Source organism: Urocitellus parryii, chromosome 8 (assembly GCF_045843805.1).
Source record: "Urocitellus parryii isolate mUroPar1 chromosome 8, mUroPar1.hap1, whole genome shotgun sequence".
Lineage (NCBI taxonomy): Eukaryota > Metazoa > Chordata > Mammalia > Rodentia > Sciuridae > Urocitellus > Urocitellus parryii.
In genome coordinates this window covers 111,865,130-111,888,712 of record NC_135538.1, presented here as the reverse complement: position 1 = coordinate 111,888,712, position 23,583 = coordinate 111,865,130, and the positions used below count along the sequence as shown (strand labels likewise).

At 38.5% G+C, this 23,583-nt stretch overlaps 1 protein-coding gene across 1 annotated transcript in view; it reads left to right on the top strand.

The window, feature by feature from the left end:
* Positions 1-23,583, top strand: part of Dnah8 (dynein axonemal heavy chain 8) — a 286,408-nt gene that overhangs the window by 182,184 nt on the left and 80,641 nt on the right. The window contains exons 68-76 of the mRNA XM_077801771.1: positions 1,767-1,934; positions 2,510-2,725; positions 5,784-5,921; positions 8,662-8,789; positions 9,740-9,911; positions 11,455-11,610; positions 16,338-16,493; positions 18,725-18,907; positions 22,011-22,116. Coding sequence (XP_077657897.1) covers positions 1,767-1,934; positions 2,510-2,725; positions 5,784-5,921; positions 8,662-8,789; positions 9,740-9,911; positions 11,455-11,610; positions 16,338-16,493; positions 18,725-18,907; positions 22,011-22,116 — 1,423 coding nt within the window. The remainder of the gene's footprint in view (positions 1-1,766; positions 1,935-2,509; positions 2,726-5,783; positions 5,922-8,661; positions 8,790-9,739; positions 9,912-11,454; positions 11,611-16,337; positions 16,494-18,724; positions 18,908-22,010; positions 22,117-23,583) is intronic.

The following is a 23,583-nucleotide window of genomic DNA, read 5'->3' as shown; positions in this document are numbered from 1 at the left end:
TGTAATCTCTAAGTCTGGAAGCAAATTTTCCCACTGTCTCAGTTTTCTAAGTTCTAACTTTTTCGAGTCCTCCTTTCTTACAACCTATTACTCTCATTCTATAAATCGACTTTCCCTGAGAATTGAGAAATGAAGCTGGAGACCAGTATCCTAACCCACAGCAGAAGGAGTCAGGTTACACAGAGAGCCTTCTTAGTTCCTCTAGCATCCCCTCCAGATTGTGTCATTCCCCTTTTTGAGCCCTTCTTGGGGTCCCCCCTGACTCTTAGGATGAATTCCCGAGCAAGACACGTGCAGGACTCTGCTTTGGGGAAAGGCTATTGTGTATTTGCTGCTTATTTCGGCCTCATCTTAGATAAATGGTCTGGAGCAAGGTTACTTTCTTGGGTCTCCCTGGGGATGGTAAATCCTAGTTGGTCCTTGAAAGATTCAGGTAAGCATTGTAGGTAATTAATATTATTTGTGGGGCCCATAGAAAGTGCTCAATAAATATTAGTGCTTCCGCTGCTGTGACAACATGGTGCTTTCTCCTTCTTGAATGTGATCTCTTGTCATTTGGTCCCCATCCACAATATGGACCAGTGAACAGATATACCTGCAGGCTTCTGGAAGAATCATCATCTGTTACTGCTAAATGTGCTTCTCCTCTGCCAGGAATGCTTTTCCTAAACTTTATGGCCTAGTAAGGGTCATTCTTTAAATTTGGGCTCTGACCTCACTCCTTACAGAAAATTTCTAGCTCTTCTTCTAGATTCTTTTCCTATCACCTCCAGGCTTCTATCATGGCAGAAATCCTCTATGAGAGTGATTATATTTCCTCTGACTTCCTTGGGAGATTACAAAGCCAGGGTTATTTTTGTTTGTTTGTTTTATAGGAGAGAATTCCTACAGCTGTTAAATTAATGGATAAGTCTATGATAATCATTTAGTAAAAACTTCACAATGATCAGGACACATCCTCTGCCCCCACTCCTTTTGTAGTTCCCACGGATAACATATAAATGAGTGAGATTATTGAACCGAATGAGTCTCTGTGTGTTTATTGATTCTTGGGTCTCTCAGTTCTTCTTGCCTCAAATGTCAGGCAATGTCTTATTTCAAACCGAATAGAAACCTTCAAAAATATTTTTAAAATATTTTTTGTAGTTGTAGAAGGACAGCATGCCTTTATTTCATTTGTTTAGTTTTATGATGTGCTGAGGATCAAACCTAGTATTTCACGTGTGCTAGGCAAGTGCTCTGCCACTGAGCTATAGCCTCAGCCCTCAAAAATATTTGTATTATCTGTATACTATAACAATTTCTCTTGTCTTCCTTATAATTATTCCCCCTTTCATACTGGGAAACCTTAAAAATAAAGACTGAAGGTGAGGTTTCTGATATTCAGGGCTTTGTCTCTTCCCTTATATCCACATACTATCAAATCTCTGTGCTTTGAAGATGCAAGATGTTTAAATATAACACATCGGTGTGGCTCATTAGCAAAGGTCTGGAGTGGTGGGCAATGAATAGTAGTAATATTTTAAATGCGGTATTTGGGAGCAACAGTTAAGAAAGGAATTAAAAACAAACTGAAATTCTAAAATAACAATGAAAGAGCCACTATACAAAGTCTTGGAATTCAAAACCTTGAGGGGATAATGTCAGGGATTGGGAAAGAAAATATTTTTAAAGGTTTTCTACCTAATTTAAAACAATTGGATTTCTAGATGACTATTAATATGACTCAACAAAAAAAATATATTGATTTCTCATTCCAAATACAGACTATCAAACCAAATGATATTGCCACAGTCCGGAAACTTGCAAAACCACCACATCTCATTATGAGAATTATGGACTGTGTGCTGTTGCTGTTTCAAAAGAAAATTGACCCTGTTACAATGGATCCAGAAAAACCTTGCTGCAAGCCATCATGGGGAGAGTCATTAAAGGTAATTGACATCTATCTATCCTTCGAGGCACATCAGGTGTCCCCAGCCCAGGACACTCAATATAGACCAGACAAGCCAGCAGGCCCAATTGATCATTGTAAGTTGAAGAGCTTGTTTATCTTAAACTGCATCACCCAAAATGTAAGTCGGGGTAGGTTTTGAAGCTGAAGTTATTCTTTTTTTAAATGTTTTAATTGGTGCAGTATAATTATACATAATAGTGGGTTTCATTTTGCTGAATGCCTTCTTTTTACAAAATGGTTCCAGAACCAATGGCTAGTGTTGGCACAGCCTTGGTGTCAACTCAGCCATCTTTAAAAGGGGTCCTGTGTGGTTGGCAATGTTCAGACATTTCTACCAAGCAGAAAATGTACATGGTTTTTCTTCTTTACTCTTTCACTGTGGAAGCTGAAAGACAATTTGCAATTTGCAGATTTAGGTTTACCACTGCTAGTAGTCTTGATTTGGTATGTTTTAGTGAATCACTGAAAAAATCCCATTTAGAAGTGCATACTAAGTCAGGAAGAAAGAATCCTCTTCTCCCAGACCTTACAGGCTGGGGATCTGTTTTTCAGCTGATGAGTGCAACAGGATTCTTGTGGAGCCTGCAGCAGTTCCCCAAGGACACCATAAATGAAGAGACTGTTGAGTTACTATTGCCATATTTTGGTATGGATGATTACTCTTTTGAAAGTGCCAAAAAAGTCTGTGGAAATGTGGCTGGTCTGCTATCTTGGACGCTTGCTATGGTGACATTCTTTGGCATCAACAAGGAGGTGTTGCCTCTGAAGGTAAATCTCCCTCCTTCTCCCAGTCAATCAACATTTAATTAATATCAGTATCACTGCTGTTAGCAGACCAAGCACAGTTGGGCTGATATAGGTAGATGTCCTTGCAACCACTTTTTCTTTTTCTGTTATGTCCTCTTCTTTATGCTTCTGTTACTTGTTTCTTGGCAATGCAGACCAGAAACCAAAACCTACTTGTTAACTTCAACAGGAAATTGACTTATTGGGACTAACAATCAAATTGGCATCACAGAAAACTTGCCCTTTCCTTAAAATTTGAAGATGAAGTTCTGGGATTGAGGACAAGTACTCTGTTCCAAATGGAGCTTACAAAAATTAGGGTCAACATCTAGAAATGTTTCAAAATTTAAAAGAGAGAGAAAGAGAGAGAGAGAGAGAGAGAGAGAGAGAGAGAGAGAGAAAGAGAAACTTCTATGCCATCTAAGAGACAAGCAGTCAAATGGAATTTAAAAGGTCCCTTACAAAAGAAGAGAAATCAGCATGGCAACCTTAAATACTCATGACTAATGGAAAAACATAAGCAGAGTTTCGAGGAGGAAATTGCTGTGGTCCAAGAATTCAGTAACAGGCAGAGCTGTGCTTGATCTATGAGGGAACAATAAGGTATTCTTAAGGATACAACTGAGGTCTGTGGTGTGCACATGTGCACACCTCATGTACACCTACCCAGGCTGTCCTTCATGTCTGAGGGAACAGAAAGACTTTCTTAGGAAAGTAAGGATTTATAAAATACCCCCCAGGTACCCACGACTCACAAAGCAAGAACTCAACCCCTGCACTACACAGAGCTAAGAGTTGTGGGTGGTTGCTCTGTGGAATGAAAAATGGATGGGTAGGTGGATGGGGGTGACTGTCTTTCATAGAAAGTCTTAACAGAAGTATCTACTCTGTGTAGGTGATGTTGAGGAAAAAAAATTAATTAAAAATGAAAAAGTTGTAACAAAGGGAAATAATGGGAAAGTATAATCAATTCATGCAAACAAAAAGATACTAAGGGAGAGACATGATATTAAAAATGTAGAATTTGAGAAAAAAGGCACAAGAGTGTCATTATTTATTGATAAAAATCATGATCCACAGCAAAGACTTAGTATGCTTTCTGAAAGAAAGAAAATAGCATCAAAATACTTAAAGCAATCTGTTAGAATCTTAACTGGGAATGAACAAAAATCATAAGGTGACTTGAGGTCACAGCACACACTATCAGTCTTTGGAAGATCTGTAGACATAGGGGTGGTCTCACAGGTGTGTCTGCAACCATACCTGTGTCTAAAAGAGTCCAGACTCATTTTAATGCTCTACTCTTGTCCTCTTGAAATCCTTGATAAATTTTTAACAAGGACACCTACATTACAATTTTTTACTGGGCTCTTCAAATTATGGATCCAGTCCTGACTGGGCATAAATGAATAGCTATGCAGATATTTTATATAATATTATTTTTTAATGTTGAATAGCTACATTGAATTTTCTTCAGTTATAAACAATGTGAAATTATTTCTAGTACCCGAGAAACATTTATAAAAAGTGATCATATTCAAGAAGGCCTTATTAAATTCCCCCAAACCAAAAATTCCTGGGGCCTCACTCTCTGATTATAAGCAAAAAACCTATAAAAATTAGGATCATCATTAGAAAAATCAAAATTGGAAAGTTTACACTTAAAAAAGTCAGTCATTTCTATTTAGGGAATGATTTAAACAAGCTAGGTACCAAAGCTATTGAAATATAACCAAAATGGTACATTCTCAGCCCTTAAATGCATCAAATAAACTAAACATTCCATGGAAGAGGTAAAGCACACACTCACTAACCAGCATACATACACACAAAATTTAAGGAAACCAGAAAAGAATTAAACAACTTTAAAACAAGAGAAGAGAAAAGCAGAATTCACGAGCAAATCCAAGAACTGATGCTCTGCAAAAATAAAGAAGAGACATGTTCCTGAAAATTTAATCAAGATGAAAACCACAAGAACAAATAAACAACAAAAGATAAATCCATATAATCATAGATGTGTAGATTTCAGTAATTAAAGTGCAAATTATTCATAACGACATGTGAAAACATTAGACAATCTAAATGAAATGAAGGGTCTGGGAAAACAGCTAAAATCAAATAAACGTCAAGAAAGAAAATGAGATAGTTATCAAAGAACATCTACCCCCAAAAGCTCTAGGCTAGATTACTGATTAATTATTTTAAATTTGTAAGAAATTTGTGGGGTGCGGAGGTGCATGCCTATAATCCAAGTGGCTCAGGAGGCTGAGACAGGACGGTGGCAAGTTCAAAGCCAGCCTCAGCAATTTAGCGAGTCCCTGTCTCAAAATAAAATAAAAAATAAAAAGGGCTGGGGATATGGCTCAGTGGTTGAGTGCGGCTCGGTTCAATCCCCGGTATAATTACCATTCTGCAGGACTTAGGAAAAAATGAGAAACTGCTGTCATAGTAATTTCACTTCAAAGAAATTTACCAAACAATTCAAAATGTTGACATATCTTAATAATGTTTATAAAAGCATTATTTATAAGAATTAAAAATGGAGGTGGGGAGAAATACATAAAAGTAGGAAAAGTAGAAATACATAAAAGTAAGTAAATATGATACATTCATATTGTGGGTTATCTTGTATCCATATCATGAAAAAAATTGTTTAAGGACATGGGGAAATTATCAAAATGACACTAGTTTCTCTTTTTTTTCAAATTTTTCACATGCTTTATAAAACATTTTCATTGACCAACTTCTTCATACAATATTCACAGGTTATCTTTGAATAAAATCACGGTGTTGTTTTTTTTTTTTCTCTGAGTTGCTGCACTTTTCCTGATTTCTCTATTGAACATCAATAATTGAAAGAAAAATGATTAATGAAATATCTCCAGAGTGCTCCACTTGCCCAGCTGCAAATACTGAAGCAGAGGACCTCCAAAGAATTCTCTACCGCAAAAATCCTGTCACTTAGGTTACCCTTTACCAATCAAAATCATGAACGTTTCTTGGAGCTCTACCTGATCCCCCTCTTCTTCCTTTCAAGGCGAACCTGGCCAAGCAGGAAGGCCGCTTAGCCGTTGCTAACATTGAGTTAGGGAAGGCACAGGCCCTGCTGGATGAGAAACAAGGCGAGCTGGATAAAGTGCAAGCAAAATTTGACGCAGCCATGAATGAGAAAATGGTGAGATCAAGCAAACAAAATTACCAAAAGGATGTTCTGAAACTTAACCCAAGTGTGTGCTGGATTTAGAAACTAGGCAAATGTTTATGTAGAAAATTCTTCCTGGAATGCCCTTATTCAGGGGCTATCTCAGCCTAGTATGCATCTTTGGCACCCACAATTCTTTTTTTTTTTTAATCATCATTAATCTATGAGAAAAAGTGTACTGATTTTGGAGTTAGGAAAAAAATGGTTCAAAGTCCAGCTCATTATACCTATACATAAAATGGTAGAATTTGATTTTTTTACATTTGTATGGGCACACGTATAGCCATGTCATTTGCCAATATTCTCCAATTTTTCTCCTCTCTCTTCCCTTCTCCCTCGCCCTACTCCCTTTTCTCTGCCTATATCTCATCAGTTTTTACCAGATTCCACTACACCTTTATTTCCCTTTTTTCTGTCTTCCACATATGACCCTTGACTTTCTGAGTTTGGCTTATTTTGCTTTTACATAATGTTCTCAAGTTCCATCCATTTCTTGCAAATGACAATTTATTGTTTATGACTGAATAAGACTTCATTGTATGTATATATACCACATTTTCTTCACTGACTTATGAATACTTAGGCTGGTTCCATTGTTTGTTTGTTGTGAATTGTGCTGCTATAAACATGGGTTTGCATGTATTGCTGTAGTAAGATGACCTGAATTCTTTAGGATAGATACTGAGGAGTGGTATAGCTGGGTCATATATATGGTGGTTCCATTCCTAGTATGGAGTAACCTCCATACTGATTTCCATAGTGATTGTACTAATATACAATCCCACCAATAGCGTAAAAATGTTTCTTTTTTTTCCACATCCTCTCCAGCAATGTTTGTATGGATGGTTGCCATTTTGACTGGTGTGAGATGAAATCTCAGTGTAGATTTTGATTTGCATTTCTCTAATCGCTAACGATGTTGAACATTTTTTTCATATACTTGTTGGCCATTTGTAGTTCTTCTTTTGAGAAATGTCTATTTAGTTCATTTTCCCATTTATTAATTGGGTTATTTGGTTTTTTAAAAATATTTTTTTTTCAGTTGTAGATGGACACAATATCTTTATTTTATGTATTTATTTTTATGTGATGCTGAGGCTTGAACCCAGTGCCTCACATATGCTAGGAAAGTGCTCTATAACTGAGCTACAACCCCAGCCCCTGGGTTACTTGTTTTTTTAGTGTTAAGCTTTTTGAGTTCTTTGTATATTCTGGAAATATCTTATTTCTTTGTCAAAGAGTAGCTAGCAAAGATTTTCTCCCATTTGTAGGTTTTCTCTTCACATTCTTAATTGTTTCCTTTGCGGTGTTGAAGCTTTTTATTTGATGCCAACCCATTTATTAAGTCTTGGTATTATTTCCTTAACTTTAGGGGTCCTATTAAGGAAATTGTTGCCTGTGCCTGAATATTGAAGTGTTGAACCTTCATTTCTATGTAGTAGTTGCACAGTTTCTGACTTTCTGAATTTGGCTTATTTTGCTTTAGATAATTCCTACTAGGTTTTTGATCCATTTAGAGTTGACTTTTGCACAGAGTGAGAGATAAAGGTCTAGTCTCATTCTTCTACATATGGATAACCAGTTTCCCAGAACTATTTGTTAAAAAGGCTGTCTTTTCTCCAATGTGTATTTTTTGGGGAACTTTTGTAAAGGATCATTTGAGTATATCTCTGCGGATTTGTCTCTGTGTCTTCTCTTCTGTACCAGTGTTCTGTGAGCTCAGTTTGGAACATTTAACCTAACTTATCTGTAAAATGAGGGATCCTAATGTGACCTTTAGGGTAAGGAGGTGGCAGTGTGGGAGTGGAGGTGGGGGTCTTGATTTGCTGATTTCTATGCTGTGATCACTCTTGCCACTATGTAAACTTACCAGGGTGAGGTCACTGGCACATATTTGGAAAAAATGCACAGCAGACACTTGTAGACTATTGTCTACCAACCAGACACAGTAAAAAATAACCTAAAGAGCATAGATGATATTAAAATGTAAATAGAGTGATGAGTTTATAGCATTTATTACATTTGATTTTACTATAATTTGCTTCACTATAAGTTTTTATAATTTAATTTTTTCTAATGGCTACATTTAACACCAGCTCACAGATATTCTGAAAGTTTTATAGTTACCTCTTATAATCTGGTTCAAGCTGGTGACAGCACATGACCCTTGCGTGGGATTTTTCTGGGAGAAAATGCTTTGTAAACTGCAAAGAATTTAGGATTATTATTAAATCCAAGACTTTAAGATGGTATATTTTATTGATTTGACTCTATCTTAGATTAAATTAATTTTAAAACTGATACATGAAAAAACATGGAAATTGTATGTTTATGGAGTGCCATATGACATTTTAATACATGTGTACATTATGTCATGTTTAAATAAAGGTAAATAAATATATCTACCTCTTCAAACATTTATCATTTCTATGTTGTTGTCTTGAACATATTTATTAGAAATAATATTTTAATTATCATGATTTGGATTTTCTCTTAGAGAATTGCTTTTCTTGAAATTTTGTAAAGTTAAAATCACCATGCCAAGAATGGATTATCAGAATTTAATGTATGTCAAGATCTGTCACTGCGTTAGTTTGAGATTAAGTTCATTTGTAAATTCAGAAATCCCTCCATGTAGTTTTATGTGAATGTGGTGGCTGTTTGATCAAGCACTTCAGAAAGTTCTTTGAGACGCTCTCCTCTTGTGATGCAGGATCTGCTCAATGATGCGGACATGTGCCGGAAAAAGATGCAGGCAGCGTCCACTCTCATCGATGGGCTAAGTGGAGAAAAAGTCCGATGGACCCAACAAAGTAGAGAGTTCAAAGCTCAGATTAATAGGTATGAATTTTGGTTTCTGTTATAATCGCCCTCCTTCTCAGTCAGTCATCCCTCCAAACCTCCCTCTTTGTGACATTAAAGAACATAAAGCCATTTCCATGGGGAAGTGAGTTTCTCCTGCATGTCCACTTGTCCACCTCTCCATCCCTCCATCTAAGGAAGTGCTTAGAGCTGGAGTCACACACGCTGAGTAGAGAATGGAGAAAATCCCGTGAAACACTGGGAATCTCAGCTGTGGTCTGGCAATGTGGGCGCAGCTGATGTGTTGGGATTTGTCAGAACAATCTGGATACTCCCTCCAGTTCTCTACTCCTGTCTTTGGTGATTTTGAACGTGTGGTTCACTGGTGCTTTCTAAATGCAAAGGTTTCTTGTGCTAGTGTCTGCTGGGGTCCTCAGAAAACTTGAAGAGAGGGAACGAAAAGGGGGAGGGAAGTGGCAAAAGAAACAAATAAATAAGAAGCAGCAAAAATAGTTTAAGTGTGGTGATGAGCAGGACTATGACACGGAATAGCAAGAAGGTGCTTTCCACCAGGAGCCGAGGCTTTGCACCTGTGGCTTCAGTAGGGGGGCTCCGCTCTCTTGCTCTCTGAACCACCCAAAATGTGGCCCCACTCACCCCCACCTTTTTTTTTTTTTTGTCTGGTCTCTCCATGCCTGGCAGGCGCAAAGAAGGCCCTCCCCTGATATCAAAACCAAACTGCTCTGTGGCTTTCCCAGCCACCTAATGGAAAAGGTTAATGTGGACTGGGGATGTGGCTCAGAGGGGAGCTCTTGCCTAGCATGTGCAAGGCCCTGGGTTCGATCCTCAGCACCACATAAAAAAATAAATAAATGAAATAAAGGTATTGTGTCCAACTATAACAAAAAAAAATTTTAAAAGAAAAAAAAGTTTAAATGTGTAGATGACTCACTTTGGGGAGGAACCTTTTGTGTTTTTTTTCTTAACAGACTTGTGGGTGACATTCTGCTGTGCACAGGCTTCCTGTCTTACCTTGGTCCATTCAATCAGATATTTAGGAACTATTTGCTTAAAGAACAATGGGAGATAGAGTTGAGATCACGGAAAATTCCTTTCACTGAAAACCTGAATCTTATTTCAATGTTGGTGGACCCTCCAACTGTAAGTTGTACCTTCCTTATCCTGTTTTAATTTCTGCCTCATTTTATTTCTTAATAAGGAATCGAGGTCCGCCTGACTTTTTCCTTCTCTGTTCCATTGAAAAGATTGCTTTGAAGATGCTTAGGAGTGAAAAAGGAAGATTTTCCTCGTGGCACAGGATTTCTTTAGCATTTTGAGAAATTTGCTTTTTGATTAAAATTGACAGTGCTCTGTAAACCAAAAGATGGTTGTGAGCAGCAGGCTCACCAGGACTGAGCTCTTCTCATCATTCATGGTGCTCCGCTGAAGTCACACTCTCCTTCAAATGTGTTGGGCAAATGCAGGCATTATCTGGGCCATAAGCGCAGGCATTGACCTTTTTATCAATTCGCCATCTATTTTAGTGTTCAATAGCGTAACACCATAGCGTGCTCTGGGATCACTGAGTAATAGTGTGTCCTATTCACTGACCCTCCTGGCTAGGGTTTTGATTCCATTCTCAGTATAACTTGCAGAGCTCCAATGGTAATAAATGCTTTCCAGGCAATTTGTATTCATGAGTTGCATTTCTGATTTGCAAATATGCTCTCCAGTTGCTGCTTCCCTAGAGGATGCGATGCTATTAATTTCATGTTATCTGTATTTAAAAGTTAAAAAATAATCATCTTCAATTCAAACAATGTTGAATTCATCCTTAGAGGGAATAGATTCTGTGTTGGAGAAGCACTGGGCCCTGGGGAAGCAAGGTGGGCCAGGATGGTCTTTATTAACTTTGCACCCTGGAAGTCCTGGGGCAATTTAATGAGGGCAGAGGCTGGTTGGTTCGATGGATCTCTTGTGATTTCATTGATGACATGGAGAGAGACTGGCAACCCCCTCTAAATTTGGAGAATGATATATTCACAAAAGTGTCATTGATAAACTCCTACCAACACATCTCATCTAATTTCCCTCCAGCTATATAAGCACCCACACCCCACGTGAGCAGAACCAAAGGGCAGGAAGGAGACGTATCAGGGGCTTATTCCTCAGGGCTTATGTCTTCTGACAGCTCTTTACATTCATTATCTTCTCTAATTCCAGATCAGATATAGTAGGTACTCAAGTTTATAATGTTTCCTCTAAAGTAAAGAAAGGCAGCATAAAAGTATATATCTAGTTTTGGTCATTCAAGATTCATTAGGTTACAAATTCATTTTTTAAAGTTAATATTATTGGGTTCATACAAGTTTGTTTTTTTCTAGCTACAAGTTGCATAGTTTCAAAAGAAAACAAATATCCAAATTAAAATTTTTTTGCAGGCTGGGGATGTGGCTCAAGCAGTAGTGCCCTTGCCTAGCATGCACGGGGCAATGGGTTCCATCCTCAGCACCACATAAAATAAAATAAAATAAAGATGTTGTGTCCACCAAAAACTAAAAAATAAATATTAAAAAATTCTCTCTCTCTTTAAAATTTTTTTTTGCATTATAGAACTTCTAACTACTAATGAAAACCTTCTTTTCATTTAATGAAGACATTTTTGTTCTCCTGGGAATGATCATATCCATTTCCTGTTATTTAGATTGGAGAGTGGGGGCTTCAGGGTCTACCAGGAGATGATCTCTCAATTCAGAATGGCATTATTGTGACAAAGGCCACCAGATATCCACTTCTCATAGATCCACAAACTCAAGGCAAAACTTGGATTAAATCAAAGGAAAAAGAAAATGATTTACAGGTATGTAGCATTTGGTGCATGGGAAATTATAAAGTTTCCCCAAAATTTCAATAGACTCTGCAAGTCATAGAGTTGCCATCTGTGTTAGTTAGCTTTTTGTTACTATAATAAATATCTGAGATAATCATCTTATAAAAAGACAAGGATATTTGGGCTCACAGTTTTGGGGGTTTCAGTTCATGATTAGTTGGCACCATTGCTTTTGAGCCTGTGGTGAGGTGGAACATCATAGTGGCACAGCTTGTCACCTCATGACCAGATGTAAAAGAGATGAAAAGGAAGGGATTGGGGTCCCAATATCTCTATCAAGTGCCAGTGTCTCGGCTGGCACTGAATCACGAGCCACCACACAGCTTTGTAGATTCAAACAGCAATTCTTTATTCCCGAACTCACACCGGCCTCCAACAAACACGTTCTGGTGAAATCTCCAATATGCCGCCTCCCCCAAATCCTACTCCACGAGGCTTTTTCCAAATCCCATTTGAATCTCACGAGAACTCAACGGGGACAAGCAGCGGGAACACCCTAATCCCAGCAGCAATAATCTTCAACCTCCAACTTCCCTAAAACCCCTATTGTCTTAAACGGGAAACGCCTTAAACCGAGAACACCCTAAACCCAAGGACCGGGATACTTCCTCAAACCTGCAGGATACTTCCTCAAACCTGGATCCACCCTCGATCACCTTGAGCAGGGTCATCTTTCTCAAACACACATGCAATGTCCCATCGAATGCCCTCTAAGCAGCATGGGGTACGCTGGCAAGGAGATTTTGATGCATCATACCTACTTGGCAATGGCCCTCAGCAATCAAGGACACACCCCCAATGGCTGGAAGACCTGCCAGTAGGACTTACCTCTTAAAAGTTTTCATCAAGCTGAGTGTGGTGGCACATACAATCTCAGTGTCTTGGGAGGCTGAAGCAAGACAATCATGAGTTCAAAGCCAGCCTTGGCAACTTATCAAAGCCCTGAACAACTCAGTGAGAACCTATCACTTAAAAAAAAAAAAAAAGTTTCCACATCTTCCAATTGGGCCAAGCTGGGGACCAAGCTTTTAACACACAGGACTTTGGGGGGCCACTCCAGATCCAAAGCCTATAGCATCATCTTTGAAAATTGGTTGCTAATTTACATTCTTGAGTTTATAACAGCAACTTGGGGCAGCAGCTCTGGTTAAATTTTGGGGCTCTCTCTTGATCTCCTCTCTCTCTCCATTCATTTCTCTGATTCTCTTGCTTTTGCCAATGTTGAATGTGGCTTTTCCCTTCCCCCCGTACCTTGGGTTTGGGCTTATAGAAAAGTGATTCCACAACTTGAGGCCATTCTTGCCAACCTAGCTCAGGTGCTTGGTACTACATAGAATACTGAGTCCAACATGGGCTTTGGAGTCTAATGTAGGGTTAATTTGAAGTAACGATAGATGGGACAGGGTTGCATTCCTAAATTCCTTGGGGGATCTTGTGTCTTTCAGTTCAGCTAGTGATATGAGCTATTCCTTGTTTGCTAGCCACTGTCCTCAGAGTTCTAAGCCTTCTATCTATGTAGTTTTACTTCCTCTGTTTCTACTTATCAGAATGTCTTTCTCCACCCCACTGGTCACTTAACTTATATCTCAAATAAAAATCTTCAATGTCCCTGAAGGCCTCCACCCAACACTATCTTCCTGAAAACTTTTCTGGGTCTCCAGCTAGGTGCAGCCTGTCCCAAATCCTCACCACGTTTTGTTTGTACTTCTGCTGTGGACTTAGAGTGGACTTAGAGTCTGTCTTTTATTTCTGTTATACCACAGACTTCTTGCTAGTCAGGTTTATGGTTTTACCCATCTTCACATTTTCTGCACAGCTCTTTATACAGAGTAAGAATTCCAATATTTACTGAATTTAAGTGGATTAATCAAAGGGTGTCATCATCATAGGGGTGCAGACATCAGGAAAATCGTGTGTCTGTCTTGATAAATGTGGGGGAAAAAATCCCTCAATACTCATTTGTGATAAAACTGTCGGTAAAGTAAGACTAGCAGGGATCTTCTCTAATCAGATAAAGAGTTTCTACAAAAGCCTATAACAAACATCATATTTAATAGTGAAATACTGGAAGAGTACCTCTGAGATCCGGGCTTTCCAGGCAAGTGGACACTGCTTGGTGCTTAGGAGCATACCCCAGGTCCCCCGCCTCAAGAATACTCCAGAACACCAGGACCCAGAGAAATCCCAGGATGGACGAGGGAGTGTAAATGGAAGCAGTGTGTGTGTGTGTGTGTGTGTGTGTGCGTGTGTGTGTGTGTGTGTGCAGAAGCTTAGCAAAGTGGTGTCATCTGTTTCCACAGAGCTTTGTGGGAACCACATTCCCAGGAGTGGACCTACAGGGTTCACCTGCATAACCCTGCACCTAGTTTCCTGGGTCCAGTTGTAATGGTCCCTGGCTCCACTGCCCTTCACTCCCCTGGATGCTGATCTCGCTGCTCATCTTATTATCTTTAGCTCAAATGGTGCCCCAGTGTTATTTGGCTGTGAATGCCACTGCGTTTCCTGACCATAGCTTGGTCTCTGCTCCAGCCTTACATTCATTGATAGCCTTTGGGTCGTGTCCTTGCTGAGGTACTGGGCCCCCAGACCATCTTGTGGATGTAACAGAAGTGTGTCTGAGACTTACTTATTTCAACAACCATCTCCTGCTGGGATGTAAGCAGGTTAACCATGTTTTCCTTATTCAGAAAACACAAGTTACTAAGTATGTGAATAACCGCGTGCCCAAACACGGAGAAATGAAAAACATAGCATGTTTTGTGTCCAGTGCTGCCCTCTATCTTGGCAGCTTTGCCAAGATCACTTTCAATGCCACCTCCAGACCTGCTCTGACTTCACCAAGTGTCTCCATGAGGACTTTGTTGGCCACCTTATTTGTGCAGATGACATAGGCTCTGGAGTGGCTATCCAAAGTTCCTCTATACAAGAAAAATCCAGTGATTTAAACTTAAAATTGGAACTTCAAGATATTATTTCAAGTTTGTGAAGATACTGAAGATGGTTAAATATAACCCTAAATAAACTATTAGAAAATTATTATCTTTGCTTGGGAAGGAAATTGCAAAAATAGAGTTTATCTCCTGGGAGATAGAACAAGACAACAGTGAATTTAGTCATATTGGAACCTTATTTGTTTTGTTTAAAGTTCTTTGTTTAGCTGGGTTCAGTGATGCACCCCTAATCCCATTTATTTGAGAGGCTGAGGCAGGAGGATTGCAAGTTTGAGGTCAGCCTTAGCAACTTAGTGAGGTCAAAATAAAAAATAAAAAGGGCTAGGGATGGAGTTCAGTGGTTAAGTGCCCCTGGGTTCAATCCCCAGTACAAAAACCAAAAACCAAAACAAAACAGCTCTTTGTTAAGCTTCATTTACCTTAATCAACTCATAGTGAGATCTTTGGAGCATATAATTTGTATAAAGAAAACTATCAATTGGGGGAAACAACTTCTTTTACGTGCAGGATTTTTTAAAATGTTATTTCCTTTTTCATCAAAACAGAACAAAAGCAGTCTTATCTCATTGCTCATTTCTACCTATCCCCCCCCTCTTTTTCATAGCAATTGATGATTGTCAGCTCTGCTCTCCTAACCACTCTCTGTCCCAGTGGATCTTTCTTGTGTGTTAGGGTTCACACCTACAGTAGCATAAAGGGGACAGTTCAACTGAGAGGACAGAATGTAAGGATAGGGGAATCCAGAGGAGCCCTAGGGAATCCTCACAGTCAGGGAGAGGGATCATAGCAGAAGCAAGAGTTCAAAGCCAAGCAGCTGATGCAGGCATCAACCAGCCCAGCAGGTCTGTTTTTAACTAAAAACAAACATTGATCTGAAAATGAGGAATCCTGCAAGGATTCAACATTGGCAAAAGCAATAGACCCAGAGAAATGAATGGAGAGAGAGAAGAGATCAAGAGAGAGCACAAAAGAGAATTTAACCAGAGCTGCTGCCCCAAGTTGCTGTTATAAACTCAAGAATGTAAATTAGCAACCAATTATCAGGGATGATGCTATAGACTTTGGATCTGGAGTGTCCCCCAAAGTCCTGTGTGTTAAAAGCTTGGTCCCCAGCTTGGCACAATTGGAAGATAGTGATAGGTTCTCACTGAGTTGTTCAGGGCTTCGCTAAGTTGCCAAGGCTGGTTTTGAACCCCAAAAATCAAAGGATAGAGAAAGTGAATTTGTAGTCTTTTAGGTTGACTTTTTGAAGAGTATCCTAGTCTTTCCCACTAGGAGAAAAACTACGTGGGTGGACGTTGGTTTCATCAATGACGTTTCTAACGTTCTTATGTTTAATTTTTTATCACTTATTCATTTTGAAGGAGTCCTGAGAAGATAAATACATGTCAGTAATATGGGAGTTACTTTGCTTTTCTGTAGTGATTATAACTACGCAAGTTTGGAAAGATCACTCCTTGAGTTTTTCTTTTCTGTCAGGAGCAGAGCTCTGACATGCCACATGAGGAATGTAACGTGAATCTCCTTTTTGATCAGAGAGACTTTGTTACACCTGCAGGGCTTTTTCAAAGTCGTGACTTGCCAATTTTTGAAAATTAATTTTTGCTTCTTTCTTTTGTTTTTAGAAGCAGGCTTCCTGTACTGTCCTTCAAATTCCTAGTCACCAGCCCAACAGATCTCTTGGTTTCCATGTAGGAATGGGCACATTCTTTGTAACATTCACAGGCTAATGAACTCCACTTCTAGGTGACATCTCTGAATCATAAATATTTCCGCACACATTTGGAGGACAGCCTTTCCTTGGGTCGACCCCTTCTCATCGAGGACATTCGTGAAGAGCTGGATCCAGCCTTGGATAATGTCTTAGAAAAGAATTTCATTAAATCCGGCACCACTTTTAAGGTGAGCTTTTGTAAAAGAGGATGAAAGAAAAGAACAATGGTGACATCTACTTATCTTTTTGAGCATAGCAGTAAAAGCAATTTCTTCCAGGTGATAGTATTTGATACGCTGGAAAAAAATATTTCCAAACTCATATTTGGTGTTTCCTTTTATCTATTTTTTATTTTTAAGCATAAAATGCTTATTTTATTTTTCCTTCACAGTGTTAGCTATTATTCTATATTTCTTTTTTCCTAACTTCTAATTAACAAATAATAATTGTATATATGGGGTAGAATGTATTATACATTTCAAAATTGCTAAAGTAGATCTTTTTAAAAAATTAAATTTATTTTTTAACTCGTAAAAACATGAAAGCTCTATATAATATCGGGTGCCATGTGATGCTTTGATTCCTTTTTTATAGTATATAAAACAAAGTAACATTAGGGAACCACATTGTCTGGTTTTAATGATTAAGCTAGTGTTGCATAGGAAAATTACATGTATTCTTAGCAACTCTGAGAAAGCTGATTTTGCAAACCGTATGCATATTTATATAAGAAAATCTGAATTTCCTCCCTGGATAAAATAGTATTTTCATAAAGCCTATAGACATTGCTCTGTTCTTTTTTCTTTTTATTAACTTTTCTTATAAACTCATTGACTTTGCTGGAAGCTATGGAATACTGTTCCCAATTGTTGATGGTAACATGAATTGTTTTCAATATAACTGTTTATTTTTTAATTGACGTCATTCTCTTCCTTTAGGGTAGGTTTTATTTCTTGATGAATAACAACATTTCTGGTGGAGTGTTTTCTTCTTTGGATGACACTATTTCCTGAGTATAAGTGAACCATAAAGAATGCATTTTTTTCATTAAACAAAGATTTATTTAGAAAATTTTTCTTCATAATGTGAATTCATTCCTATGCCATATTTTTAAAATTAATTCAGCAAAATTTATGGAGCATCCAATATATACTTAAGCCTGCAAGAGTTTATGGGGTGTATTGAATAAAACTCAGTGTTCTGAAGACTTAGCATCATCTCCTATGAGATTAAGAAATAGAATTTCTCTTTTTCAGATAAAGGAGCTAAGAATAAAATTTTAGTGATTCATTTGGCTATTGTGGACTCATCCACAATTTTGAACTGCACTTAAAAAAATTTAATTGACAAATAAAATAAAGATCTTATATATTCAAAATGTACAATGTGATATTTTGATATACCTATACATTATGTAATGATTATCATAATCAAATTAATTAACACACTCATCACCACCCATGCTGTCTCTTAGATATCCAGAATTTGTTCATCTTACAAATGAAAGTTGTACCCTTTGACTAACACCTCCCCTTCCTACCTCCAGCCCCAGGTAACCAGTGTTGGATTCTCTGCTTCTAAGAATTCAGATTTGTTTAGATTCCACATATAGATGAGATCACACTGTAATTGTCTTTCTGTATCTGATTTATTTCATATGCCTCATTTAACATGCCAAAGGAGGATATCGAATCTCCATTCCTGAAGATCTTTTTAAAGACCCTAGATTCTTATTTGCAGTATTGAAGGTAGGGTACCTGAGGATGTGATGATGGCCTTAAGAATGTTTTCCATCATATGCAGGATGAGGATTAATTGAAACTTAAGACATTTAAAAATGGTACCAATATCCACTTGATTTTTTTTATATAGCAAAACCCAGTTGTTTTTCAACATACTGTGAATAGTAGTACTTAAGATAAATGTTTTCTTTCTGGAAAAAAAGAGTTGGCATTTTCCCTTTGAACATTATGTTAACTTTCTATTGTCAAATATTCTTGAGATATGAGTATAGAATGCAAAAAGAAGTAATACTTTGGATGAATATAGCAAAGTTCCATAGTAGGAAATAATTTCCTCAGCTAGGGGGAAAATAGCAATTGATGAGAGTAATAAATACTGAAAATGTCAAGTCAAATCCTAGATGCATCTGAGTTTTCCTTTACCCACCATTTGTTTTGGATAAATTTCTCATTTGCCTGGTATTATGGCTAAAAATATCTTCAGGAAGGTCCACAGATCTAAATTGTTCTAAATGGAATAGGCTTTATTATTTAAGAACAGTGATTAAAATTTCACGTCTTTCGCAATTCATTCCAGTTGTACAACCCTGACCTTTGCTAAAGTCTTTCCTAAAATGACCCCAAATCCCTTGTCCTGCTCTTAAACTGTTCTTATTTTTATATTTGAATATATGTAGGTGAAAGTGGGTGATAAGGAGTGTGATGTCATGGATTCATTCAAACTTTATATTACCACGAAATTACCAAACCCTGCCTTTACCCCTGAGATCAACGCTAAAACATCAGTGATTGACTTCACTGTTACCATGAAAGGACTGGAGAATCAGTTATTGAGGAGAGTAATTCTAACCGAGAAACAGGTAATCACACTCAAGGGAAAGAACTTCTACTTATAATAAATTATAATAAATGCTTAAAATGTATTGAGAAATCACTAAGTATATGGAAGACAACCATATTTACCCTTGTTAACATGAAGAAATATTTCTTTGACAGTGTCAATTTCTATGAAGAAATCCTGTAACTCATTTCTTCTTTAACACCAAACATACACACACACACACACACACACACACACACACACACACACAAATCTACTCTGATTCCAAACCTTTGAGTATATTGACTTACATATCTGTAGCTTTATGGATTGTCCTGATTTCACATGAAAAATTTACTGAAAACCATAATCCTGGAGAAAAATTAATTGCCCTATTGCCCTGGCTTGCTAAGTACCACTGTGATAGTTAGAATTACTATGGTCTCCATTATTTAATGATATAAGGAGCCATACCTTTATTTTAATTAAATGAATTTTACACAAAAGCAGAGATATTAAGTATGGCTGAGGGTTCTAATGAAGCAAAGAACAACTTAGGATTAGAAGATTTTTTTAAGAGACAGATACAAGATTAAACCAATTATTAAGATAATGCTCGGAAAACATTAAATTTTATGCATAAAATATTTGCACAAAATATATTTGCATATATTGAATATATTTGCATAAAACATAAGAAAGTTTCTATTTGCTTCAGTATAATTAATTTTGGTATTCAAGATTCAAGGAAAAGACAAGGTTAGGAATAATAACAGCAAAGAGACATAAAATGGGAAGGTGAGAAAAAGAACAAGAAGAGGAGGATGGCAGGGCCCGGAGAGAGAGAAGAGAGGAACACAGGCCACACACCCAGAAGTGGAAAGAGAAATGATGCCAACTCTTCTTCTTGAGTAAAATGATGTCAAGTCCTATCTGGTTAATAGAGGCGACTCACCTCGGGGACCAGCCATTGAAAGGTGGCCAGTCCAGGGGAGAGAGAAGGGCACAATCCCAGCTCTGAGAGCTGTGTGACTTTCATTTCCAAGACACCAGGGGCTAGTGCTGTCCAAAAGGCATCTGTGTCTCCTCCACAGCCAGGCAGAGAGCCCGACCCTCCAATTCACTGCTTGAATTGTCTCTCAGACCCGCTGTCGGAAAGGAGTCCTCCATGGTCTCACTGGGGCTGTTGGACTATTTTGAGATGATTTCACTCTAGCCCAGCTCCCCCATGAGGTTGCACTGTCTAAAGGTCCCCAATATACCCTACACCCACTCCTTATAGGCCTTAGCTTCCTCTCCAAGAGCCATTCTAAAATGTGCACACCAACCTTGCACAGCACAGTGAGGGCATCCTGAGCAGGACAGCCAACCCCCAGTAAGCCTGCTCCGGTACATCAGTTGCACAGATGAACAAATGGAAGTCAGAGAGAATAAGGGACTAAGCCTATAACAGCACATACGCTTTCCACCCTGCCAGGCCTCCCAGGGAAGCCTTATCGATCATGCTGTAAAACTTAACAAGTGTCCACTATGTGGTAGCACCTGTTTTTCTATTCCATACTGAAAAGGAAACGAATGTGATTTCGTTTTGTCCATGTGTTCATACATTGCCATATGAGGAGGATTGTTTGAATGAAAGTGATTCATTAGTCCTCTGCAAATGCAGCCATACTCTCATCACCCCAAGGAAAGCTAGAATGGTGGCAGTGACCCTTGTCTTGGTTATGGAAGACAAGGGTATCAGCCCTTTCTCCTCTAGTAACTAGCCATGTGTGTGATATTGGGATGATATCATATTTCTGGGTTCTCAGCTTCCCCAGAGGTAAAATAAAGGAGTTAAACTAAATTCAGTGCCTCTCGATTTGACAAATATCTATTGGGTTGAGTTCCTTCTCTGCAAAGATTCACGATAAGTGCTGTCAAGAACACAAAAATTAATGGGAAGAGTGCGGACAGTTCCTGCCTCGTAGATGCACAGACTCTGGAGGAAAATAACCTCAAAGGCAAACTGTGCCACAGGCCATAACAGATGTACAGATCGATGCTCTGCCATGGCCTTTGATTGACTGGTTGGTGAAAGTGGTAGAATTTCCAAAGCAGTTTTTTTCCAGAAATGTTCTTAAGTAGTTTAAAACAGTGCAGGAAAGAACAAACAAACAAAAACAAACAAATAAACAAAAAAAAAAACATTGCCATGAAGGATATTACTGAGATGGTTTCAATTTAGAGTCTGTATTTACTAGGAGTATGTATCAGTGTTATATTCCCTGGATTTTAATGCTGGGCTATGGTTATGTAAGAGACTGTCCTGGCTCTCAGGAGATTTGCTAAAATCTTTAGGAACAAAGAGTTATGACATGAGCAAGAAGATACAATAATAATAACAACAACAACAACAACAACAACATCATTTATAGATAGAGCGAAAAGCCAACAACATATACCCTTTACCTAGAGTCATTTTGGTGACTCTAGGTAAAGGATATATGAGAATTTGTTGTACTAGTCTTGCAAACTTCTAAAAGTTTGACACTTTTCCAAAATATAATTTCTAAGTTATATTATTTATGTAGGAAAAAGATACCTTCCAAACACCGATGTAATCCCTTTGGTAGAAGGAGATGCAAATGCAATGGAAAACGAATTTGTGTCGGCAGCTGACTGTGCGACGTCAGGTCCTGTGTGCCTGTGGTCAGATCTCAAGCTGAGAATTCATATTTGACCTCAGTAGCCCTGTGGTTTCTTGATATTAATGCCTCTTTGTTTCTACCTCTTCTTCCTGCAAATAAAATGAGCATTTTTCACAGATGCAGAGTGGGAACAGGTCCAAGAAAATGGGACACTCTGTTAATAAACTGAGCTGGCAAGAGGCTGGGGGTAATTGGGTAAAATTGTTTTAGCCCTTATCTCCTGCATGCCAGTCTAAGGCCTGTGGAATCTGAATGCTAGTGGGCATAGTTTAAAAAATTATCCAGAGAAACAAAATACAGACGGATTTGACTAATGATAGTAATTTCTTCTGTCCTTTGAAAGGCAGTTTGGTTTTAAACATTTTAAATTAATAACAAACACTAATATGTTGGATTTGCCCTGATCACTGGGGATTTCAGTTCTGATGATATCTTTTTGTTTCTTAATAATAGGAGCTAGAGTCTGAGAGGGTTAAACTTTTGGAGGACGTTACTTTTAATAAGCGAAAGATGAAGGAACTTGAAGATAACCTCCTCTATAAATTAAGTGCTACAAAAGGTATTGTGTTATTAAGAAGTAATCAAATGACAAACCCCAAGTGAGGATTTCTTTTATACACTTCAATGCTCTCATGATTGCACACATTAGGAAAAAGTTGAGTTACCAATACAAAAACAAGCCAGGCGGTTTCTAGCTAGATGTTAAAGAAGGACTGCAGAGAATCTGATTTTTGAATTAGCAACTAGAGACTGCGCATCTGGGAATAACACAGTTTTCTTGATGTAATTGCTCTCTCCTGAGAAAAATAAGGGCTCCCAGTGGAGCTGGGTAACTCACAATAGGCTAATTTGCTTGCCCAAAAGAAACTAATGTGCTAATCTATTTTTTTTTCCAGACTGACTCTTTCATTTGGTCTTAAAATGCAGTGCTCCAACAGGTTATGACACATGTCATTTGTGTCCAAGGAGCTTGGCTACCAAGGGCCCAGCTCTTTTCATCTCACCTTGACTTTGCACTTGGAAGTCAAGGGTAGGGTCTCCTCTGGGCAGTCATTATACCATACCCCAGTTTGAGAATGTACTCCCTGTGCAATATAGTAAAAGAAAAATTGTATCCAAATAAAGTGAAATCAACAAACATCGTATAGTTCTGTGTAGACAAATCACAGCAACCTGAATTCCCCCATTTTTTTAGCAGTCTGATAAACAATACTTCCCAATATCACTTTAATTCCTGAATTAAAATTGAAAAACAAAAACCCCCTAACCTGCCAAATCTAACCTTTAGGATGAGCTCAGTGGAAAGTCTTTCTATCTGCCTTCATGGCACTGCTTCTGCTGGTGAAGTCGTTGTTCTCTTGCTAAGAGTTAGCAAGGAGAGCCAAAGGCGGCTCCCTGGAACTGCGAAGAGTGTGCCAGATCCAGATGTCTTTGCTGTGAGATTAACCAAGTGTGGATTTCCACTTGAGATGTGGCCTGTCTGCCAGAGGAACTCAGCACGTTTGCAGTGCCCACCTGCCTCCCAGAATCCAGGACAGGCCCGAGCGCTGCCGTGTGTACCGGCCATGAGTTGAGCACATCCAAAGAATCTTTCCATATCTTAAAACTGAACTCATGGTCACAAGTACGTGTTATTTCTATTAAAAACAATGTTGAAGGGGAAGCTAAAAATAAAATTAGGGTTTCTCTTCCTGGCAATACACTTCTACTGTCCCCCAATCTCCTCTTGTAGATGTAGAGGAACCAGAATTCTCAGTAACAAGGACTGTTCTGCTCAACCGGGGGGAGGTGAGAAGGTGCCACTCACCTATCAGCTTGCCACGTGTCTCAGTCAGCATTTTGGCTTCTGTGACTAAAAGATCGACCAGAACACTTTTAGGAGGAAAAGTTTATTTGGGGGCTCAAGGTTTCAGAGTTCTCAATCCACCGAGAGCAGGCTCCATTTCTTGGAGCTTGAGGTGAGGCAGGACATCGTTGCAGACAGTGTAGTGGAGGGAAGCACCTCACATGGTGATCAGAAAGCAGA